Consider the following 23,223-nt stretch of genomic DNA (forward strand, 5'->3'; position numbering starts at 1 on the left):
TTTCATATATGTTTTTGACTGTCTGCACATGCTGTTTAGGGTAACCCTCACAAAATAAGGTTTAATAAAAAAATAAAATAGAAATAAATTCCCTAAATTTTAATATCTTTTCGTATGTTAATACAATGTGCTCAACTCAAGTGGACCCAATTTGGCCCCAGTGGAGCACAGTGATATAAAATAGAAATAAAGTCACTAAATTTTAATATATTTTCGTAAAAACAGTGTGCTCAAGTGGACACATTGGGACCAGGAGAGCAGTGATATCAAATAAAAATAAAGTCACTCAAGTTTCAATCCTTTCGTATGTTAATACACTGTGCTCAAGTAGACCCAATTTTGCGCCAGTGGATTTTTTTAAATAGAAAATAATGAATATTGTTTTTCTTTTATTTTGAAAGAGAGATATTTTGAGGATTGTAAATGTCAAGTGGACCTTTTTTAAAATCAGAAACAAAGTTGCATGGCATTATTTTCCATAAAACCTCGAAAAAAGCACATGTGCTCCTTCATTTTTAGTATCCTTGGGTGGGCTTCTTTTCCACATGGAGTTCTTTTCGAGATTACTTTTGCAAACTAAACGAGGGGAACTGCTAGCTAAATATTTTATTTACATGATTTGAAAAATCTTCTAATGTAAATAATTAACAGCATCAAAATTTAACAGTGTGGCGTGTCGACCGCGAATGACTATCTTTACCATAATACACCTGCACAGACTCATTTGCATAACAACGCACGCACATACCAAACTGTTTAAAATAGAGCTACAATGTACCCGAAAATGACATCTATTATGTTTTCAAACAACATGCATAAGAATCTTCAGTACCCCACCATGCTTGGAACTGAGCAAAGACAATTTTGAAAAAATATTTATTGAAATAGTAAAATTAAATAATAAAAATGTTAAAAAACTTGACTTCATATGCTTTAATTTCGAAGATCTGCTTAAAACATATTTATTTATTTATTCTACCATAAACTTTTATTCACAACATAATATTAGTAAGCCTACAATACAATATCTTGCATAAAACGGATATTTAAAAATACACTATAATGTGTAACGGTATTATAATTATAATGTAAAAGATTAACAAAATAAAGATTGAACAATGTTGTGTGTTGATCGCGTATGACTAACAATACCATCTTTCCCACAGCACATGTGCACACTCATTTGCATAACAAACGCACGGCATAACAAACTACGATGAGATAAAATTAATTCTCTTCTAAACACGTAACGAAGAGAATTAATTCCCCTTTTTTTTACATTAAAATAAATTGAGGGCGCTAAACATAAATTTAAACCATCAAAGCAGTTGGCGAGAGCCAAAAAAAAAAGATGGTAATGTGCTCTCCCTGCCTCAGCACTAAGGCCCTGCCACAGCCTTTTGGGGTCGTTTCCACCACATCACCAGATGCATTGATGTTGTCGCCTCATGATGTGTGGTGGAAAGGGGGACGTATGATCTGTGAACCCCAAACACAGTGGCTCGCATAGCCTTAACTCTATTCCACCGACCAGCGTGGGAATCGAACCCACGACATACGTGTGTTAACACGACGCTCAGACGACTGAGCTAACTGATCATTTTGGTTTTAGCAAGGTTAATAGGATATTAATTACGTAATGATGAATTACATAATACACGTATAAATAGACTATTATCAGCTGTTCCGTCATGTACTTTGTGGCTTAACGGGTAATGCCCAGTTTTGAGTGTTATCAGCTGGGGTTCGAACCTCTACGGATATTTTTTTTTATAAATATTGTTTTGGTTTTTTTTTATGAATATTGTTTTTTTTTATATTTTTTATTTGTATGGCATTCACTTTTCCATTAAATAGACACCATAAAACCCCAAAAAGAGCCCATGTGTTCCTCATTTTTTAGTACTCTTGGGTACGGTGGGCTTCTTTTCAACGGGTAAGCTTCTTTTCCGCATGGGGTTCTTTTCAAGATTACTTTTGCAAACTAAAGGAGGGGAGCTTCTAGGTTCCCGCCCGGAAAATTGTATCTTTACATGATTTGAATTTCTAATAAAGATTAGCAAAATCAAAATTTAACTTTTAAATTTAATTTTGTGGCGTGTTCACCGCGAATGACTAACAATGCCATCTTCCCCATTACACCTGCACAAACTCATTTGCATAACAACGCATGGCATACCAAACTGTTTAAAATAACTACAAGGTCCCCAGAAATGACACCTATAGTATTTTGAAACATGATATATAAGAGTCTTCGCTACCCCACCATAATTGGGGCTGAGCAAAGACAATTTTGAAAAAAATATTTATTGAAATATAAAATTAAATATTAAGTCTCCAGTTAAGCTAACCATGGTTGGGGCAGAGCTAAGAATGACAAAATATATAAGTCTTCAGGACCAGCCATACAATGGTGATTGTTTTCCCAAGTGTGATACATGCAATGCACGCGGCTGGAGTTCGAACCTCGACGGATATATTTTTTTTTTTGGAATATTGTTTTTTTTTTAAATAGAGATATGTGACACTGTATTGTCGAACATGTATGGTACCATACCGGTAGGTATTCAAATATGCTTAATACGAAAAGATATTAAAATTAAGTGACTTATTTCTATTTTATATCACTGTGCTCCACTGGATCCAAATTGGGTCCACATGAGCACAATGTAATAACATACGAAACGATATTAAAATTAGTGACTTATTTCTATTTTATATCACTGTGCTCCACTGGCTCCAAATTGTGTCCACTTGAGCACAGTGTATTGGCATACGAAAAGATATTAACATTCAATGACTTTTTTCTATTTATATCACTGTGCTCCACTGGCTCCAAATTGGGTCCACTTGAGCACAGTGTATTAACATACGAAAAGATATTAAAATGAGTGACTTATTTCTATTTTATATCACTGTGCTGCTCCACTGGAGCTAAATTTGGTCCACTGAACCAGTTTACCGTAGTACTATTGCCTGAAGTAAATAAAGGCATAAATGGCGCTCCGTAGAAGTAGAGAATGCTCGATACCGTAGTACTATTTCTATTTCTGAAGTAAATAAAGGCATAAATGGCGCTCCGTAGAAGTAGAGAATGCTCGATCGTCGAGCGAAATGACGCTCAATACCTCATCACTCGATAAATGGCTGCCAAGTGAATGAATACATTTTAAATGTATTGTTTGCATCTAAATTAATAAGGCATTTCACTTTTTTAAAATTTAGGCAACTTGGGCAATCATTAGTTAGTCTAGTTAGCACCTGTTTTATTACCTACTGGTCTAGGTTAGCAGTGGAGTAGGCTAGATATCTAGAGACTAGGCTAGGCCTGCCCTGCTGCTGGATCGAGACAAGTAAGTAGCCTAGGCGCCTGGGTAGGCCTGTAGGCTAGAAAAAAATTGTACTATAGTACTGTAGGCCTAGACCTAGTGAGCCTCATTTAAAAACCTTTCACTCCCCAGCCTGGAGTGCTAATTTCAAAATCCGGCTTATAGCTAGTCTAGCTAGGGTATTGTTGCAGTATGATCCGGAAATAATGAAATTACATTATTAAAAAAAGAACAAGAACGAGTAGGCCTAGGCCTATACTTGTTAAATAATTAATAATAGCCACCTTGTACTTGTAGGGTTTAGGATTTTTAAAGGCTAGCTAGTAAAAGAGCTTATTGTCTGTTGTTGATGTATGAAGTTAGACCGTAGACTAGGCCTAGGCCTAGTTTGTTCTTGCAAGAGAGTATAAAAGGGTGGCACAAATTGTGTCTGTGAAAACAAAAGTAAAAAAAAGATTTCATACGCCAACAAAAACCGTGTCATGATGATGGAATGCAATAAGAGGCTACACTTCAATGATTAAGTCAGCTTACAATAATCTTTTTTTTAATTCATTAAAATTAATCTACAATTCACACTTTACAATGATATTTATTTTTTAATTTTATCTTAGGTTTGAATAAAAACACTAATGTTGCTATTGTGATAAAATACTATTGTCTCGTAGTGTAGAATGGGAAACCAACTCACCGGTGTAGCACCTTCACAGATCTTACCGGTTGAGCACTATCTAACTGATGTGTCGGATTATTCATTTGATATTAGCCTTGGAAGCACCAGGTTCTTTAAAGTTGCAAGAGCACGATACAAGTGAGTATAACTCACATAATAATGCTACTGCTGGATGAACAACTTTATTATACATTACTAGAAATGTGATAATTTTAAGATATAATTGTCCCAAAAAAATTATTTTTTTTTCAATTTTGTTTTTTAATATGCCATTTAATGTCACATAATAGTTATTCACTTTGACCAAAAACTGGATTAAAAAAAACAATTATTTACCTGAAAAAAAAAATGTAATTTAAAGTAAACAAAGCCTTCTTTTTATAACTTATAAGTGAAATAATTTTTTTTTCTACATCTTTACCTTTAACTATTTTGATAAAAAAACTGTGTATTACAAAGCTAAGTTTTTAGAGATTCATAGTTTGTTCTGTTTTGTAACTTTTACAGGGAAGGACTAACCGTTGTGAAAGTATTTGCTATACATGATCCATCTCTACGTCTACGACCTTATAAGGAACATGTAGAAGACGTTGGATTACAACTCAAAGATGCTTCCAACTGTTTACCATTTGAACGCACTACAGTGAATAAATCTATTTTATTTTAACCTGTCAGAGTAAAGTAAAGCTCTGTCTACACTATCAAACTTTATGTGACAAAAAAATGTGATGCTTCTATATATGGACATGATGATGTCATATCACTACCATATTTGAGCATATCACTACCATATTTGGTTTGATAGTGTAGACAGAGCTTTAGGTTTGTACATGGTATACCAAGTAATTCCTCTTCAGAAGACAGAAAAATTCAACAACACAAATTAGAAAAAAATATTCTTTCTCAGTGGACAATATATCTAAATAATTACACATTAAGAATAAACATGCATGAAATACTGTAGTAGAAAATACCATTTGCTTATTAATTTAGATCCTAATTTTATTACAGTTGTCTGACAAGGCAGCACTACTTTTTCGTCAATATGTCCGTAACAATCTGTACGACAGACTCAGTACTCGACCGTTTCTAAATATTGTAGAGAAGAAATGGATAGCATTTCAGTTGCTATGCGCTGTCAACCAAGCACATAAGGTTAAGGTAAGTAGGTATGTTTTATTCAATGTTTATTTATTAAACTTTTAGTAGCAAAAAAAGCTGAATTGTCACAATATTTACATTAAATAAAATGAATAAAATATCAAAAATTATAACAAACATTAAAGATATATTAATAATAATTTAATAATAATAATAATAATTTAGGTATTTGTATAGCGCCAGAATCAACTCAAACGAAGTAAAAATCAAAGGCGCTTATATTGGATGTTAAAAAGATGCGTTTTAAGTTCTTTTTTAAAAATAGCAATAGAAGTTGATTTAGTAAAATGACGAGGGAGAGAATTCCAAAGAGAAGCAGCAGAGAACATAAAAGACCTTTGTCCATAAGATTTGGTGTTAATTCTAGGAACAAGAATATACATAGAGAATATAAAATTATTTAAAAGCTTGATTTCATTAGAAGGTGATATTTGTGATTAATTTTTTTTTAATTTTAGCAACCATGGTGCCTCTGGTAAAAGTACACAATAATATAAAAGGCACTTTAAACAAAAATAACCATTATCTTGAAAAACTGTAAACATTTTTTAAAGGATAACTGACACAATTAGAAATACTAGGAAAACACAAATTCATTTGAAACTGGTACTACTCTAAATAAAGACATTTCAAACTCAATGTTCTGATCTATTAGATCATTTTAAAATGTTTAGAAAATGTTTGAGGAAAAAAATATGATCTTAAAAAAGAAAAATTCATTCTGGGATTGTTGTGTGATATGAATGCCACTGTTTTGTTTTAGTTGTACCTCGCCTCTTTATGCCATATATTCAAATTGCTTCTTTTTCTTTAAGGTATACCATGGAGACATCAAAAGTGAAAATGTAATGGTAACAGGTTGGAATTGGGTTCTGCTTTCTGACTTTGCTGGATTCAAGCCAACTTATCTACCAGAGGTGAATATCAGTAACCATTTTGACATGACATCTACAATTGAATTAGTTGAGAAATAATGTGTGCCTATATAGAACCACTTTTTTGTTTATTTGAATTATATTCTGTTGCAGTATAGTATAAAATTGAATTTGCAGCGTTTGTTGAAAAGGGTTGAAAATTACCTTTCGTTCTCAATTGATAGTTTATTTCTGACTTTCTTCTCGGGATAAACCAACAAAGACAACACCACCATCATCATGAACCAGTATCTTCCTGTCCAATAAATCTAGCAATACACATAACTTTTCTATTCCATGTGCAGTGGTTTTTTTTCTCTACAAAACGGTAAAATGCCATTTGATGTTTTTTAGGTTTATGCATTTTTTTTACTTTCAAAGTTTTATTATAAATCTTTACAGGATAACCCAGCAGACTTTTCGTTCTTCTTCGACACGTCTCGCCGTCGTACTTGCTACATTGCTCCTGAGCGTTTTGTAGACACAAGCCAGAAACAGGTTGATTCGCAGGCTGGGGAGAACTTAGAAGGTCTTCAGGAAGTTACAGACGTCAAGAAGGGAGAGCTTACGGCTGCTATGGATATATTCTCTACAGGGTAAAATAAATTTATTACAATTTTAAGGTCTATTTTTTCATCCATCCATCAGCAAATACATGACTCTCACAGAGAGACGCATTCTAAACAAAGTCTAAAGATCTGTCTGCACTATCAAACTAGTTTTACAAAAAAAAAAGTGTGATGTGCCGAAATATGGTAGTGATATACCCAAATATGGTAGTGATATGACATCATAATATCATATTATGTCCATATATATTTTTTTGTCATGTAAAGTTTGATAGTGTAGACAGAGCTTTATATGATGCTTTGGTAGTGGTGCTATATTGGCTGTTAGAATAATCACGTAATTGAGACTGAACCAAGCAACCTGGGACAAACATGTCAACCACCAAGCCACAGTACCACAATTATTTTTTAATACCAAACTATGAACTACTATGTTTTACCCTCTTTTAAGATCAAGGGGGATTTTCATTTGAGGTGATGGTGTTTAATAAGACAAATGATAGTATGAGTAGGCCCTAAAATTCAATTTAACTTTATTTAACCACGGAGGCCCAGGTCAACACATGGTTGTTCTTCCCTGGGGTTGTGCACACAATACAACAAAAAATACAATTTTTACAATATTATGTTCAGTTTATGCAATATTATGTACAAAGCATTCTTTAAGGATTCATAATGTTATTAAACAAACCATTTTACGTACAAATAGAATATACTAGCACTGTTCTAACATTGTTTGGTAACATTAAATATAGATGTGTGATAGCTGAACTGTTCACAGAAGGTCATGCCCCGTTTGACCTCTCACAGTTGTTGGCCTATAGAAGTGGTCAGTACAGTCCAGATGCTATTTTAGACAGAATTGAAGATGTACACATTAAGGTAATGAAGTTTAAACAACTTTTTTGTTACATTTTTTGAAAAGTGATTTATTTGATTCTGCCAAGTGGTTAAAATCAGTTGCCTTTAAATGGCACTAGGGACTTTACGAAACACGACGGTTAGAACAAGGATGACGAATATCCTGTGTTCGATAGAGCGTAAAATCAACTGTCGACAAAGCTGTTTTATTAGTTATGCACCCTTCCATGAAGATGACGACCGGCAGTATCTCTCTCCCTTGCTCGACCTTCTGGATTGCTTGGCTCAGGTGATACAGCATAGACCTAGCCTTCCTACCTAGAGGCCTCGCATTCAAACGCCGTGCAAAATGTTTTGCTTTTAACACAGCCATTTCAACCCAATAAAAATGTTATTTCATTAAACAATTAAATTAGAAGTTCAAATATTATTCAAAATTATTTTGAAAATTCCACATTTAAGTGTAATTTGAACTGTATACTTAAGGTTATATTTACGTTATTTTTAGTCGTTCTCCGCAAACGGGAAAATGGTAACTTTATCGTTCTCAAAAAGTTAAGACGACAGAATTTCACGCTAAGCTCTGCCTACTTTGTTAAAGCTCATGCATAAATTATTTATGAGCACCGTCCTGTGGCTTCCCGTTTTTCGTAAAGTCCCTAATATAGTACATAATGAAACCATAACAAACGGTAGTTTCATTGTCCTACAGGCATTAGTGAAGCATATGTTGCAACGAGATCCTGGATGTCGTTACACAGCGGAGGAATATCTTGTCAAGTGGCGTGATACGGTTTTCCCCGACTACTTCTATACATACTTGAAAGTTTATCTAGGTGACTTTGCTGCTATACCAATTATGCCATCCGATGAGAAGATTAGGAAGTATGTTGTTTCTACTAAATTACCTATTTTAAGGCCATACTACAATGAGAAAACAAAATAAAAATGTTCCATTTTCAACCAATTGTAGATTACAGTTTGTTTGTGATGTCATCAATTTTGTTGCTCATATCATATAAATAGTTACCCAATATATGCATCATATAGTTTAATTGTAAATGCTGTTGTGAGCATTATTATTATTGTTATTATTATTATTATTATTATTTTATTTATGTAGCGCTTTTCCAAATTAGTATAAAATGATCAAAGCGCTTTACATCAGCAGACCCAACAATGAGTTACTTCTTAGGAAATAGATGTGTTTTGAGGGCTTTTTAAGATTTTAAAACCGTGGTTTGTTCCCGGATCACAGATGGGAGTTTGTTCCACATCACCGGTCCAAATTTTGAGAAAGTATTATTTCCAGAGGTCTGCTTTTCGAGACAGTGATCCAATCTAGTGTGATCTATCTCGGACCTCAGGCCTCTCTTAGCACATCTATACGCCCGTAAGAGATTGCTCAGATTACAGGGCGCATTATTATTTATACAATTGTAGACATGAAGTAACACTTTAAAAGTGATTCTACTTTCAACAGGTAGCCAATGCAATTCATAAAGCAGAGGTCTAGAACTAACAAACATAGGTACTTGGTAAATTAACCTGGCAGCCCGATTCATTCAGCATTTATATGACATCAAAAATAAAAATGTTTTTGATTTGATTACAGATTAAACATAGACATACCTTTGATTATTGAAACTTTATCACCGTCCGTATCTGATGAAAGGATCGTCGAAGAGAGCAAAAAGGGACTAGTGATTGTTTTGTCGTTGCTTACGTCCTCCCTACGTACATTACAAGTAAGTGGAAACCGGACACCCATTGGCTGATCAACAATGTATGTTTTTCCCCCAAATACAACTGTACCCACTTTGATCTTAACATTTACACTGAACTGCTCTTTTCCAGTATTCAAGTAGTAATAATCTGTCTACACTATCAAAAAATGTGATGTGCCCATATATGGATATGGTGATGTCATACAGTATCGCTACCATATTTGGTCACATCATTTTTAGACCACTTAGAGCTTCATAATAAGATAATGTAAAAAATGCAGTTTAGTAGTGACTAGGCACAGTATTTATATGTGTATTTATATTTCTGTTTTGTTTATTTTTCAGTTTTGCATTTCCAAACTGGCTGGCCTTGAAATGCTTTATGCAATTGCTCAACATTTATCAAATGAGGTTATTCTTGATAGAGTCATTCCAAATATTGTAAGTTTCTTCAAGCACTATTAACACCCCTTCACCATTAATAGTATATTAGTATAATTACTAAGGTTTATGCCAACAGAAAAAAAAGACGTAACATTTAAATAATACATTTTTACATGTTTTTCCTAGTTGTATTTTGTTCAAGATGACTATCCTAGAGTTCGTGCAGCCGCTGTTACAACACTCACAAATACTGTTGCTTTAGTCAAGTCTGTACCAAGGAGGTTAGTGAACTTAATATATGGATTAAATTAATTTTAAAATTGAAAATGTCTGGTTGGTTTTTTTTTAAATAAATTAAATATATTAGATCGAATCAGAATTTAAATATCTTGATTTTAAACTCAAACAAAATTTGTGTTTTTTTAGTGATGCTAACATCTTTCCTGAGTACATACTACCCAAACTGGTAAGTGTAAGATTATCATATAGAGTATAACAACCACTTCTCATGGGACACCATCTTGGGTTCATTTTATGCATGAATGAACACAATGTAATAAATGGAAAAAGAAGTTTATTCTAAATAGGCAACAGAACTATAAAACCATTTTATCTTGTTTCAAAATAGCTAGTATTTGATGTAATTTATTCTATCACTTTCCTACGTAGACATCACTCGCCCAAGATCCTGTAGTTCAAGTTAGAGTTGCGTATGCGGAGAATATTGCTAAAGTTGCTGAAACAGCTCTAAGATTCTTAGAGATGGTTCAACTTGGCCAGTCTAGTCAAGATTCTGCAGAGGTGACCCCTAGTTCTAATGTGCAATATACAGTAAGTCAACCATTTCCATATTATGATGTGTGTCTACCCTGGGCCTACTACTGGTACAGTTATCGGTGACATTTGACAGCATCTATCAAAGTTTGTCTCCTTTCTTGTAACCACTGCCAAGGAGGTTATGTAGTCAATCGTTTGTTTGTTAGTTGACAGGATTACTCAAAAGTTATAGCCAGATCTTTACCAAATTGAAACCACAGATAGATATGGAACACTTTTTATTACACAGCATTAAGGCACAAAAATAAAGCAAATATATATATTTTCGGAAGAAATAACTTTATGTAGGGGAATTTTACAGTAGGCGGAGGTATGCACTCGCCTTTCTAGTTTCATATAATATTGATAGAAAATGTTTTCATAATTAATTGTTTGTTTATTTAACTTATCTTGTAGGTTAGCTATGATCTTGAACTTCAAAATCTACATGATATGATTCAATATATGGTTGTTCGCCTTTTAAGTGACTCTGTAAGTGTGAAATATTTTTGCCATTATTAAAAATGAGCTTTTTAGCAAACTAAATTAGTGTACTCAAATAATCTACTGAATTTAGTTCCCTGTACTCAAATTGATTATTAATTTAGTATACTAAATTAGTGTACTAAATTAGCATACTAAATTAGTGTACTCAATCAGTATATAATTAATAGTGTACTCAATCAGTATACTCAGTTCAGCAGTCATGTTTTAAAATGTTATTGTCAATTTTTCAGGAAAATATTGTAAAAAGAACCCTTTTAGATAATGGTATAACCCAATTGTGTGTGTTCTTTGGTCGTCAAAAAGCAAATGACATTCTGCTTTCTCACATGATCACATTTCTCAACGACAAGGTAAGCTTTATTTGGACACTACAATTTGTTACAATTGCACACTCCAAAAATGGACATACATGAATAAAATAATAGCTTAAAACAACCGTCAATGACAAATTTTACAAAAATAAAACATTTAAAGTAAAATAATTACAATCACAATGATTAAAATGGAACTATGTATAAACAAGTGCACCTATTACTAGGTTTGTCCTATAATAAAAGTATTGAATTTTCAGCATGATTGGCACTTGAGGGCAGTGTTCTTTGATAATATTGTTGGTGTCGCTGCATATGTTGGTTGGCAGAGCAGTTTCATACTCAAACCTTTAATACAACAAGTAAGATGATTATTTAGTCTATATTTGGTCTTCAGCTGTGCTCGAAAATTACTATACTTACACAAAGAAATTCTTTTCTTGATTTCCTGATGAATTGCAGTTGAAAACAAAGAACAATAGGTCAAATGTCATAGAAAAAGATGACCAATGTTTGTTTATCCAGGTATTTGTGAAACTCGCACCATTTTGACTGCTTTATATAAATTTTATTTTCATTCTCAGGGCCTGGCAGATAGTGAGGAGTTTGTTATATGTAAAGCACTAAATGCTTTTTCTAGTCTAGTTGAAATTGGCCTGATTGATAAACTGCTTGTTAGAGATCTTACCAGTGAGGTTATTCCATACCTTTGCCATCCAGTAAGTACATTCACAATTGTCAACAATTAGAGCCTTATAATACTTTTTGTGTCTAGTCTACTGTGTATAGTGCTCACTAGGCCTAGGCTACTAGGCCTACCCAATTGTATTTTATTAAAAGTTTGATAGTGTAGACAGAGCTTTAAACAACCAAAACAACTCACTGTCATTTTGAAAATGATAGAATGCAAGTTAAAATAAAAATCGCATTTGGTAAATAGGCAAACTGCCTTAAAATATGTGACATGTTTCGAGAATACTATTCTCATCATCAGAACTGAAATCAACGCCTTGAGTACTTATATACCAATGCTTCACCATTCTGGATTCTGCAGATTCCACCTTTAAACTTAAGGTCAAGGAAGCACATCACATGGAGGAAACCTTCCTTGAACAAACAAATCTATAACTTAGGCGTCACACTTGCCATATGATTGTTTGTGTTATTGGTATATAAGTACTCTAGCCGTTGATTTCTGTTCTGAAGATGAGAATAGTATTCTTGAAACATGTCCAGGTATTTAAAGGCAGTCACAAGTTTTAACTAAATGTTTGGTGGTATTGATATACATGGTTGATATAATGTAATCAGTGTATGTAACCTCAAATAGTTGTATACAAATGATTTTTGATAATTAAGTTGTGCTACTTTTTCAGAGTGATTGGATTCGTCATGCTACAGTTGGTGTGGTTGCCACGGTTGCAAGAAAATTAAACAAAGCGGACGTCTTCTGCTATGTTCTACCACTTTTACAACCATATTTAAAGGAAAATATCATTCAAGTTGATCAAGAGGTAATAATATGGTTGCTAAATAGTGTGAATGAATGAATGAATGTTTATAAGTTGAATAGGGAAAATATTTTCATGAATAGAAAGGTTGACTGTTCTGTTCAATGAGGTGAAACCAAGTTGTATAGAAGAGTCGTGCTTCCTGAGAATATCTTGAATAAGACATGACATGTGCTTTTTATTTTAAAGATAGATCATATGCCATTAATTGAAAATATGGGAATTAATACCACCTGTATTGTGAAGACTACAATAATCAATTTATTTAAATAATCATATTATTTTTTGTTTTTGAAGCCAATTCTTTTAAGTGCGTTACCGTCAGTACCACGTTCCATCTATGACTACATACTACTGTGTGAACACCATCTAAACTATAGTAAATTTAAATAATAATTTTTGTTTGTTTTTGAAGCCAATTCTTTTAAGTGCATTACAACCGTCAGTACCACGTTCAATCTATGACTACATACTGCGCATCAAACATCTCAACCAACTACTAGATTCACTACAAGATAGGCAACTCATACGAAATATTACAAGACATGGCCACAAGCCTGATTACACAAGTGCTGAGGATCCTGACCTTGTCCAGGTAAGGGATGAATTTTTGGAAATTTATAGGAGCCCTCACAAAGCACACCAATTTTCATCTCCAGTGCTTTTGTATTGAGTGCTACCAACAAACGGCAGATTTGACCAGTACACCGGTGTAATAACCTACTCCTTCTGAAACATGCATTGGGTTCTTTTAAGTGCAAACGAGACCCTAGTTTGAAGTCCTTACCCAACAAAAAAGTTTTCTATCACCAGAATTATGATCAAGGATAGCTGTGACAATGTTATGGTGTCGTTTGTGGTGCCACTGGCTGGTTCCACTCGCTGTAAAACTATTGCAAGTTCACATCCTACTAGTATGTTATATATGATCGAAATGATTAAAAGATCAATGTATTAATTTGTAAACCATCTCCAATATTCAATATCATTTTTTGTAGGTTTATAAAAAATTATTTTCACAAGGAATGACTGATGACGATGAAGAAAAGCTTCTTCTCATGAAATGGATTTTACTGAAACTAAGCACTTCAAAGTTTGCGTAAGAATTTTGCTTTTTATTTATTAAAGTTGAATTTAGGATTTATCTGTTCTTATTTTTACATTTTTGGTGAATTAAATCTTATTATAATCATTGTTTGTGTTTAGATTGTCGATGAACGAGTATGCCCCGACTCCTGATGGAGGCCTATTGAGCATGCCCGGATCCATTAACCTTGCGTTGAAGGTAGACATTCAACGTAACCATGCTGACATGCTGAAACCTGTTAACTTACGCGCGGATGAGGGCAATAAAACAACAACTAAAAAACAAAAGAGAAGAGCATCACATGTGGACTCAGTAGTGGTAAGGAACATAGAACAAAGATTTTTATTCTGAAGCTCTGTCTACACTATCAAACTTTATGTCACAAAAAAAATGTGACGTGCCCAATGGACATGATGTCATATCACTACCATATTTGGGAATATCACTGCCATATTTGGGCATATCACACTTCTTTTGTCAAACTAGTTTGATAATGTAGACAGTCTAAAAAAAATTTAATTGGATATAGCTTTATCTTGGTGTTTAAATAATATTCTTTATTGCTGTCATGCCCTTCTAGTGTTGAACTAGACAGTTTAGCGAAAGACAAATTATAGTGTACATGATATATGTAAGTACTATAGCATGAGATCCATAATTGGATGACATTCATTTGTATGAAAACGAAGTATCCTACTGAAATGAGTGGAAATATAAAACTCATAATACCTCAATCCTATATTTAAAACCATAACCAAATTTGTTTTATTTGAGACCAAATTTATAGCTATATTCTTGTTCTGACTGTTAACTATTTTTCAGAATGAAGAATGGAAGAGTATGTTTGGTAATGTTGAAGCATCAAAAACATTAAACAAGCAAACACAGTCTACAGCGCCAGTACAAAAAGCACAAGAAGCTCATTCAAGTCTGGTAACATCTGAGGGAGCAGAGAGTGCCAAAAGAACCCCAGCAAACACAGGATCAGACCAACAACATGGAGGTTTTACAGCCAATGCACCTATAAGCATGTCGCAGCTTCAGGCCTCTACAGAGGGCTTAAGTTTAAAGAAGACGCCATCTCCAGAAGCTAAATCTGCCCCACCTCAAAGTATGTTTTAATTGGTACTATACTCCATAAAGAATGATAGTTTTTACATCTTTTGTTTTTCTAGACAACAAACAAAATTGATAGTTTGAGGTTTTTTTCAAGAGGTCAAATTTGTTATTTTAATATCTTGCATATATTTGAATCATTCTTTACTTAATTTTCTAGTTCGACAAGCAGCCTGTCGTATTCAGCTTCGTAAAATTGTAGCTAAGAAGCGTGAGCAATACCAATCTAGTGAAACGAGACAGCGATTAATAGAATACGTAACAATTGATACCAAAGTACCGCAAGACAACTGGAGGCCAAAGGGGCTTTTGATAGCCCACTTACATGAGCACAAGGCTTCTGTTAACAGGTAAAAATTGCGTTTTTAACCATCAGTTCTATGTTGTGTATAGGAAGAAGTTTGGTGGTGTCTTCTAACATCCTTAAAATGCTTTTTCAAATGTACCTCTTTAAGACGATCCCATATTCTTTATATTATTCAAATAGTGTACCATGTACTTTATTGTGCACATGTGCAATAAATACACACAATACAAACAGCTTTATGTTCCATCCAGAGAATGAGGCAATAAGAGTAATAGTGTACAAGCAATATAATACAGTTTTAATTTAGTTAGATATCCTTACCATTATGTTATACTGCTTTATAAAGTGAAATGCTGATTGTATTAAAACAATTCTAATTTTGTGCAAGTGCCAATGTAAATGATTGAAATTCCATAGTGTCGTGTTTTCCCGATTAATCATATGATCAAAGAGGTACTGGGAATGATCAACTAGCGTTCGTGTTCCCACCTAATCATCCATTCATAGAAGTACTGATGAAGATATCAATCTGTGACGACAATAGAATGGACCCGATACCTGACTATCTTCGACTTTTAAATAATAGAAATTTTTGAAACATTTGTTAGAAATTATTAAAAACAACTTCTTGTTTGCAGGTTACATATTAGTCATGATCACATGTTCTTCGCAACCTGTTCAAATGATAACACCGTCAAAATATGGGACTGTAATAAACTAGTTGGCAACAGTAACACAAACCGCTCACGACAGACCTTCTCAAGACAGAATGGCCGCATCAAGTCACTTACGTTCTGTCAATCCTCACATAGCATTGCTTCCGCTTCCGACGATGGCTCTTTGTATGTATTTGAGTAAGTTTGAATCTTTCGTATATCTAGCACACAGTATTGTTCTTTTTCAGTGAGTCTATGAGGCGATGTACTACAGCATTGTCATTCTTTTCAGTAATTTGCCTTTTGATTTATAACACTACTATTGTGTAATTATCAATTTTCACATTTTAGAATAGAAACGGAATCTCCAAAGACAACTCTCTTACACACCCGTAACCTTGACCTTGCAGAGGATGGTCATGCGGTTGACCTTAGTCATTATGATACAGGGTCACAGTCGGTGCTAACCTACGCAACCGTGATGGGAAAACTTGTGGGCTGGGATTTAAGAGCTCCTGGCGTTGCGTGGAGGCTACAAAATGACCTCAAATATGGTAATAACATGGTTTTTTTCTAAATTTAGTATTTTGTATTCTAAACTATGGAACAATCTCCCTGTTAAAATAAAACATTCTGTATCTTTAATTACTTTAAAAAAAAGCTGTAAACCGTTACCTATTAGCCATTTAAACAACTTAATTTTGTTATGCTCAATATTTTATCTCTTTTCGTTTTTTGACTTATTTCATTGTTTTATACAATATTTCTTTTTATGTATTTTTGCATATTTGTATTGCAGGGGCCCTCATGAGACAAGCTAATGCTTCTAGTGCGGGCCCCAGTTATTGTCAAATAACTGAATAAATGTGTATGAATGAATGAAATTATATTGAATCATGTTTTGAAAAACCAAATTGTATTCGTTCAATCATTTATTCTAATTTGTAATACTGTACTGTTTATTTATATTTCAACAACATATACTTTAACCATTAAAGTAATGTATTTATGTTAATATAATTATAGCATAATATTGCATGTGTATTCAATGACCTAACTTAAGTACACAGAGAAGTACAATGTTGTAATATAAGGATGTAACATAAGCCACTACTTTAAAGACAATGAGAGATAGTCACGTATCATCTGTAATTGTATTGTTTATGTACAGTACATTTAGGTCTGTACGAATTATTAATGTATTTTTAACAAATCAATTGATTTTATCTCAAATATGGTGGGTTTTTTTTTAGAAATATGTTTTTCTAGACTTATTTGTGTGGTATTTAGTTACTATTTGTAATAATTTATTAATTTTAATTTGATTAAAATTTATTTAATTATTTTTTTGAATATTTTCTCCTCATTTGTTTTTTTACAGGTCTGATTACTACATTTGCAGTCGATCAGAAGCAGTGTTGGTTAGCAGTAGGTACAAGTAGTGGCAAGCATATATGCTGGGACATGAGATTTCAGCTACCTATCACTACTATAGCACATCCAACTAGTACGTTTCTATGAAATTTTACTATCTAGTACAGTCAGTGTCGTAACATTAAGACCTGAGGCCCCTGGTTTTGGAACCCTAAAGTGGCCCTCCAACGTTGAAGGCCTCAGGCGTTTTTAGCCTTTTTCGACACATTTTAATGCATGTTTCTTCCTCTGGGCACTACTCAGGGGCCCCATAAGCTCCAGGGCCCCTTGGTTTAGCCAGTAAGCGCTCATAGCCGTTACTCCACTGAGTACAAGCAACTCTCCCAATACTGTACCGAACTCACTGGAAACTCTCCCAAAACCAGACTTCTTGAGGTTCAAAATAATAAGCAAATTTATTTTTACCATTAAAGACACATTTTGAATGCCAGATTTTCCGGAAAACCAGATTAGGCCAGCCTAAAGGTGTCCAGTATTCGAGGATTTGACTGTATATAGTTCTTGGTTATCAATTAACAAAAAATTTAATTCAAAGTATAATTTAAAAATTGTTACTGTTGCTTTGTTTCGTAGGTGCCAGAGTTCGTAGAATAATGGTGAATTCACTTCATACATCTGGTATTATCTCCAGTATACAAGGAAATAATGAGGTTTCAATGTGGGACCTGGAAACTGGTGCACGGCAACTTACCCTCTGGGCTAGTTCATCCCCGCCCCTGTCACAGAGTCAGGTGAGAAAACTGTGAATTATCAGTGTCATTCACACTTAGGCTAAAGCTCTATCTACACTATCTAACTAGTTTGACAAAAAAGTGTGATGCTCCCAAATATGGTAGTGATATTTCCAAATATGGTAGTGATATGTTTTTGTCACATAAAGTTTGATAGTGTAGACAAAGGATTTAGTGAAACACTTTATCCTTAAAATTAAAAAAATCTCCTATGAGATAATACCAATATAAATAAAGTGTTTAAATAATTTTTCTAGGCCACAGTCCATGGTGTTAACAGTATGTACCACTATCCAACAAATGGAACAGGCTCAGCAATGATAACAGCAGGATCGGATCAGCGTATTAGGTTCTGGGATCTGGCTCACTCGGCTAGATCTTACATCATCGCTGGCTCCGCTAATGATCCTCAAACACAACCTAATGTATCATATAAGTAAGTGATCTACTATTAATGTAGTATAGTATAACATATCAACCATCTTTTGGTAACAAATTAGTCCCCTCCACCAGAAGACCAAACCATTTGAATTTGAACTGAAGTTCATATTCTACACCATGCATTAAAGCAATTTTTTTTTTTTAATTCAATTTTATTGTAATTGATTTACATGAAATTTAAGCCCATACAATAATTAAGGCATTTGAAAATATTGTAAAACAACTCAGATGTTTTTTATTTTCTTTCATGTACAAAGAATATCAGAATTGAATACTATTTAAAATAATCTAACCTTATCTTAATTTTAATACAAATTTCCTTATTGGACCAATAAGGACTCTGTATTCTGTATGAATATAGTAAGACAGATGCAAGGCTTCAATTTTTTATATAATTTTATATCATTGACATTTGATTGGTTAATTATTGTCTCCCATTTCAATGGTTGAGCGTACTTACATTGCATGGTCAGTTTTTTCCAAACATTTTGAGAATTATGCGCATCACGGTAAAACTAAAAGTGGTGAATAATGATTTTGCCAAAAGCAACCCTGTGATGCCATTTGAAATGCTCCATTCGGTGGCAAAAAATGAGAGATATGCCGTTTTTAATGGTTTAACCTTCAATATCCTAATTCAAGATGAGATGAAGGTGAAACGGATTTTATGTAATAACATTTTACTTTCACTAATATAGTGACAGAATAATTATTAATTTGTTAAAAGCCTGACTGGTCTATTCTACTTGATAATATTCTACTTTAAAGATTCAGAATTTTTATGATAGTAATTTTTATTGTGAGTGGCTTATAATTTGACATTATTATATACACATAAATGCTTTTATCATTATATGAAGATAATTGGTCCTAATTGTTGCAAACCATTAACACACCAGGAGCAAAATGCTGATTTTGTTTTAAATACTGGTTTTTATGTGTCTCGCAACGGTTAGAAGGAATGCACACAAGAAATAGATTTTCTTTGTCCCTAATTTTTATTTCTCCTTATTAAATTTATTTTAACTTTAATATATTTCAAATATAATATTCTGAAAATAGTAAATGTCAACAAATACTTATATTTTTTACAAAAACAATCTGTCTACACTATCAAAGTTTATGTGACAAAAAAGTGTGATGTGCCCAAATATGGTAGTCATGTTCATATACATCACATTTTCTTTTCACATAAAGTTTGATAGTGTAGACAGAGCTTAACACTACTATTGAATATAGACATTTCTTTATTGTCAAACCAATGGTAAATACTTACTGATAGTTTCATTATTACAAACCAGAAGAACATTTACAATCAACATTTATTATTTATTTATTTACCTGAGATTTTCAGCCCATTCTCAATCCTGGTTATTTTTATTGGTGACCAAATAAATAGCATCACCATCATCAGATCATCATTATTAAATGATCATCATCACCATTATCATCATTAAATCATCATTATCATCATTAAATCATCATCATTAAATCATCATCATCATTATCATCAATAAATCATCATCATTAAATCATCATCATCATTATCATCACAACATTAAATCATCATCATCATTTTCATAATCATCATCATTATCATCATTAAATCATCATCATTAAATCATCATCATCATTGTCATCTTCATCATCTTTTAATCATCATCATCATCATCATCATCATTAAATCATCATTATCATTAAATCATCATTATCACCAAAATCATTATCATTAGTAAAGCTATGTATGTTATATAGTTATAGAAACTAATGTAGAGAATTTGTTTTTAAATGAATACTTTTTTGTTTATTTAAATTACAAATACTGAATATAAATCATTTTAAACTCTTCTATTTTTACAACATTTGTTTTATCAGACAAAAAGTTGTGGATGGGGATGAAGTTTTAGTCGAGACATATGGAAAACAAAGGGCCACGCAGAACGAAGATTCACCTCGTAGAGGTCCTGAACAAGTGGCACCGGGGCATAGAGACGTCATCACAGATATTGGTGTGTTTCACACAAGCCCGGACCAGTCATTCATAGTGTCTACGTCAAGAGATGGGGTCATTAAAATCTGGAAATAGTTACTCATTATATATATATGTAATAATATATTACTTATAATTATGATATAACTTTTATATGAAGAAGAGATACAATTTTACAATTTAATTCACAAATAAAATAGGGGAGATGTAATTGTAAATATATATTTTGTACTCAAATACTATAGTCATGTTTTTAGTTATAAAACGGATTAATAACGGTACTTGGCAAGGCTATCAAAAACTTGAGATAGCCTTCGTTTTACATGGGGTGAAGAAAACAACCAATCATAATTAGGTCTAAACGAAAACACTTTTATTGAAGAAAACTATTGTTCAAACATTCCTGGTGAATTTCCCCATATTTTTCCATTTCAGTACTCTTTTTGTATTATTTTATCAAAGAAATATTATGTTATAGGTATACCATTTATTTGTTGTACATATTATAATTTTAATAATCTTTCAATTGTCATTTTACTTACGCGAAATTTAATTTCCGGATTATCATTTTAACAAATATTCAAAAAGACATTAAATAAATATTTGAATACGTATTGTTCATCTTTGCAAAATGCTATCATAACATGCGTATAAACTTTAAACTTTATCAAAGGTTATCATCCGAGTTTTTAATAACTTTTATTCAAAATAAATGGCATTGTTCTCTACACGAAATTTTCCAAATAGTACTCTGTGTGCATATAAAGCTCTGTCTACACTATCAAACGTTATATGACAACAAAATGTGAAGTGCCCACATATGGGCATGATGTCATATTACTACCATATTTAAGCATATCACTATCATATTTAGGCACATCACACTTTTTAGTCGCGTGCAACGCGACTCTATAGTTCATTATCGTCGTTGGTTCCCACTTTTGATTACGCAATACAGCACTTTGCGTCAATACGTCGACTAAAATTTGCGCACGCGACTTCAGCCATGGTCTTGTTTTGTTACATAAAGTTTGATAGTGTAAATCGGACTACTGTATATATTCAAATTGTATATTTCATTCAAATGTATTGTGTATTGTTTAAACAAAAGGAATATTAATATGCTTTCTTGAATACCTGATAATGTTTATGGTATTTAGTTGAATAATTGCAATATTATAGTATTGTGCTACTCAAAGACAGCGGCAATCAATTCATAACACAAAAACACATACACCATAAGTTCTGGCTTTAAAAAGTTTAATTTGTAGTTCTCAGAATTGGATTGTAATACCAACCTAGTTATTATATTATTATGATCCCTAGATGTGTCCAGTAATCGCCAGATGATACCTAAGTGTATTGTTTGTAATATTTGTCTACTAGCATGATTATAAAATGCTTATTAAATCTTGTAAAGCCAGACAGTAGACATGTTAATTTTGTAATAAAGATTATTAAAAAAATAAATCGATATCATAGCACAGTAATGTTTATGTTCTGTGTTGTTTTACTGAAAATCTTAATATATAAAAGAAAATGTTGTTTTTAAAGAATCGATCATGCCAAGAAGACTAGGTCAGGTTCAGGTATATAAAACCATACAAGCAGAAGGCAGCCAAAGCCTGAACAATTCAGCATGCAATTACCAACCAAATACGTTCCAATATTCTATCTATATTTCATATTAAATCCGTGAAAATCAGTGTGAACAATGATGACGTAAAAATATAAAGTAATACATCAACAATCGGCGGGAAACAATGTACAAGATGCGCAATAAAACATGGCATTCAATAAAAACAGGCAAAAAGAAACACTGTAATTTCGTTTAATAGGCCTATTAGGCTCACAGTAAATTGTATTAATATTGCACTCTTTAATCTAGGCCTACATCTTCTTTTGAACAAAATGATTAATTATCTAACAATATAATTATTTTTTAATTACAGTATTTACAAAAGATGTGTTTGAGATCGATAATCAATACGTTCCCGCAACTCAATGACCTCATGAAGGTCCAAAGAAGGGTGTTTGCAAACGATAACCGTGTCCGTTCCTGATCCGTCACCGATATCTTAAACAAACTCCGTGAATTTATTTATGAGTTGTGTTCTAAAACTAAAGGGACGAGGGAATGAGTTAAACGCTATGTCCGAGTACATGAGTCGAGTTGCTTGGTAGGTAGATTCGGTACATTTTCACTCATAGTGTTCTAGGTAGAAAACCTTATGTGTTCAATCAATTCATTTATAAAAACATAGCCTGTATAAATATATTAATTGAATATGCCTAAATGTTTATGAAGTTAAATTGAGTTGAACTGACAGTTATAGGCTTAAATAAGTAGTCAATTCGTATAGGCCTAAGTCAACAAATCCGTATCTATATAATTCATTATAAATAAGTCATCATTCCCAAGTTTCACCGTGTCATCTCGATTGAAGATGGTGAGCATGACGTGTGAACCGTCGTTGAGTCTGATTTTTCTTCGGTATAAGAAGAGTTTCCAGGAGAGCCAATTTCTCTTGAGCCAAGAAGATCAACAGTCCTATCATTGTTTGGACGACTGGTCCTCCGATGCCGCCTTCTATGACTGTTCGTATAAATACCCGCTGGCGCCAGTCCTTTTCCGTACGCATCAATATCATTTTTCGGAGTATTTATTCCATTAAAAGTTTGTCTCGGTTTTTGTGGC

At 33.0% G+C, this 23,223-nt stretch overlaps 1 protein-coding gene across 1 annotated transcript; it reads left to right on the top strand.

The window, feature by feature from the left end:
• Nucleotides 1-3,150: 3,150 nt before the first annotated feature.
• On the top strand, nt 3,151-22,276 carry LOC140051582 (phosphoinositide 3-kinase regulatory subunit 4-like). The gene is made up of 29 exons (XM_072096838.1): nt 3,151-3,175; nt 3,944-4,140; nt 4,510-4,645; nt 5,014-5,163; nt 5,979-6,080; nt 6,480-6,673; nt 7,402-7,528; nt 8,220-8,392; nt 9,123-9,255; nt 9,580-9,675; nt 9,805-9,899; nt 10,045-10,084; nt 10,288-10,449; nt 10,852-10,926; nt 11,172-11,291; nt 11,513-11,614; nt 11,837-11,971; nt 12,629-12,766; nt 13,179-13,358; nt 13,762-13,862; nt 13,970-14,168; nt 14,673-14,961; nt 15,127-15,316; nt 15,912-16,127; nt 16,281-16,483; nt 17,311-17,436; nt 17,937-18,094; nt 18,352-18,530; nt 20,411-22,276. The coding sequence occupies exons 2-29, from the start codon at nt 4,004-4,006 to the stop codon at nt 20,619-20,621; spliced, it is 4,167 nt and encodes a 1,388-aa protein (XP_071952939.1). The 5' UTR covers nt 3,151-3,175; nt 3,944-4,003; the 3' UTR covers nt 20,622-22,276.
• Nucleotides 22,277-23,223: the final 947 nt, after the last annotated feature.

Source organism: Antedon mediterranea, chromosome 6 (genome assembly GCF_964355755.1).
Source record: "Antedon mediterranea chromosome 6, ecAntMedi1.1, whole genome shotgun sequence".
NCBI classification, from domain to species: domain Eukaryota; kingdom Metazoa; phylum Echinodermata; class Crinoidea; order Comatulida; family Antedonidae; genus Antedon; species Antedon mediterranea.

What these genes read in the sequence shown, in the direction of transcription:
- LOC140051582 (XM_072096838.1), top strand. Translation starts at nt 4,004, where the DNA reads ATGGGAAACCAACTCACCGGTGTAGCACCTTCACAGATCTTACCGGTT. An exon ending in TACCATTTGAACGCACTACA is followed by an intron (nt 4,646 to 5,013) that starts GTGAATAAATCT and finishes ATTTTATTACAG; the next exon opens with TTGTCTGACAAGGCAGCACT. An exon ending in TCACATTTCTCAACGACAAG is followed by an intron (nt 11,292 to 11,512) that starts GTAAGCTTTATT and finishes TTGAATTTTCAG; the next exon opens with CATGATTGGCACTTGAGGGC.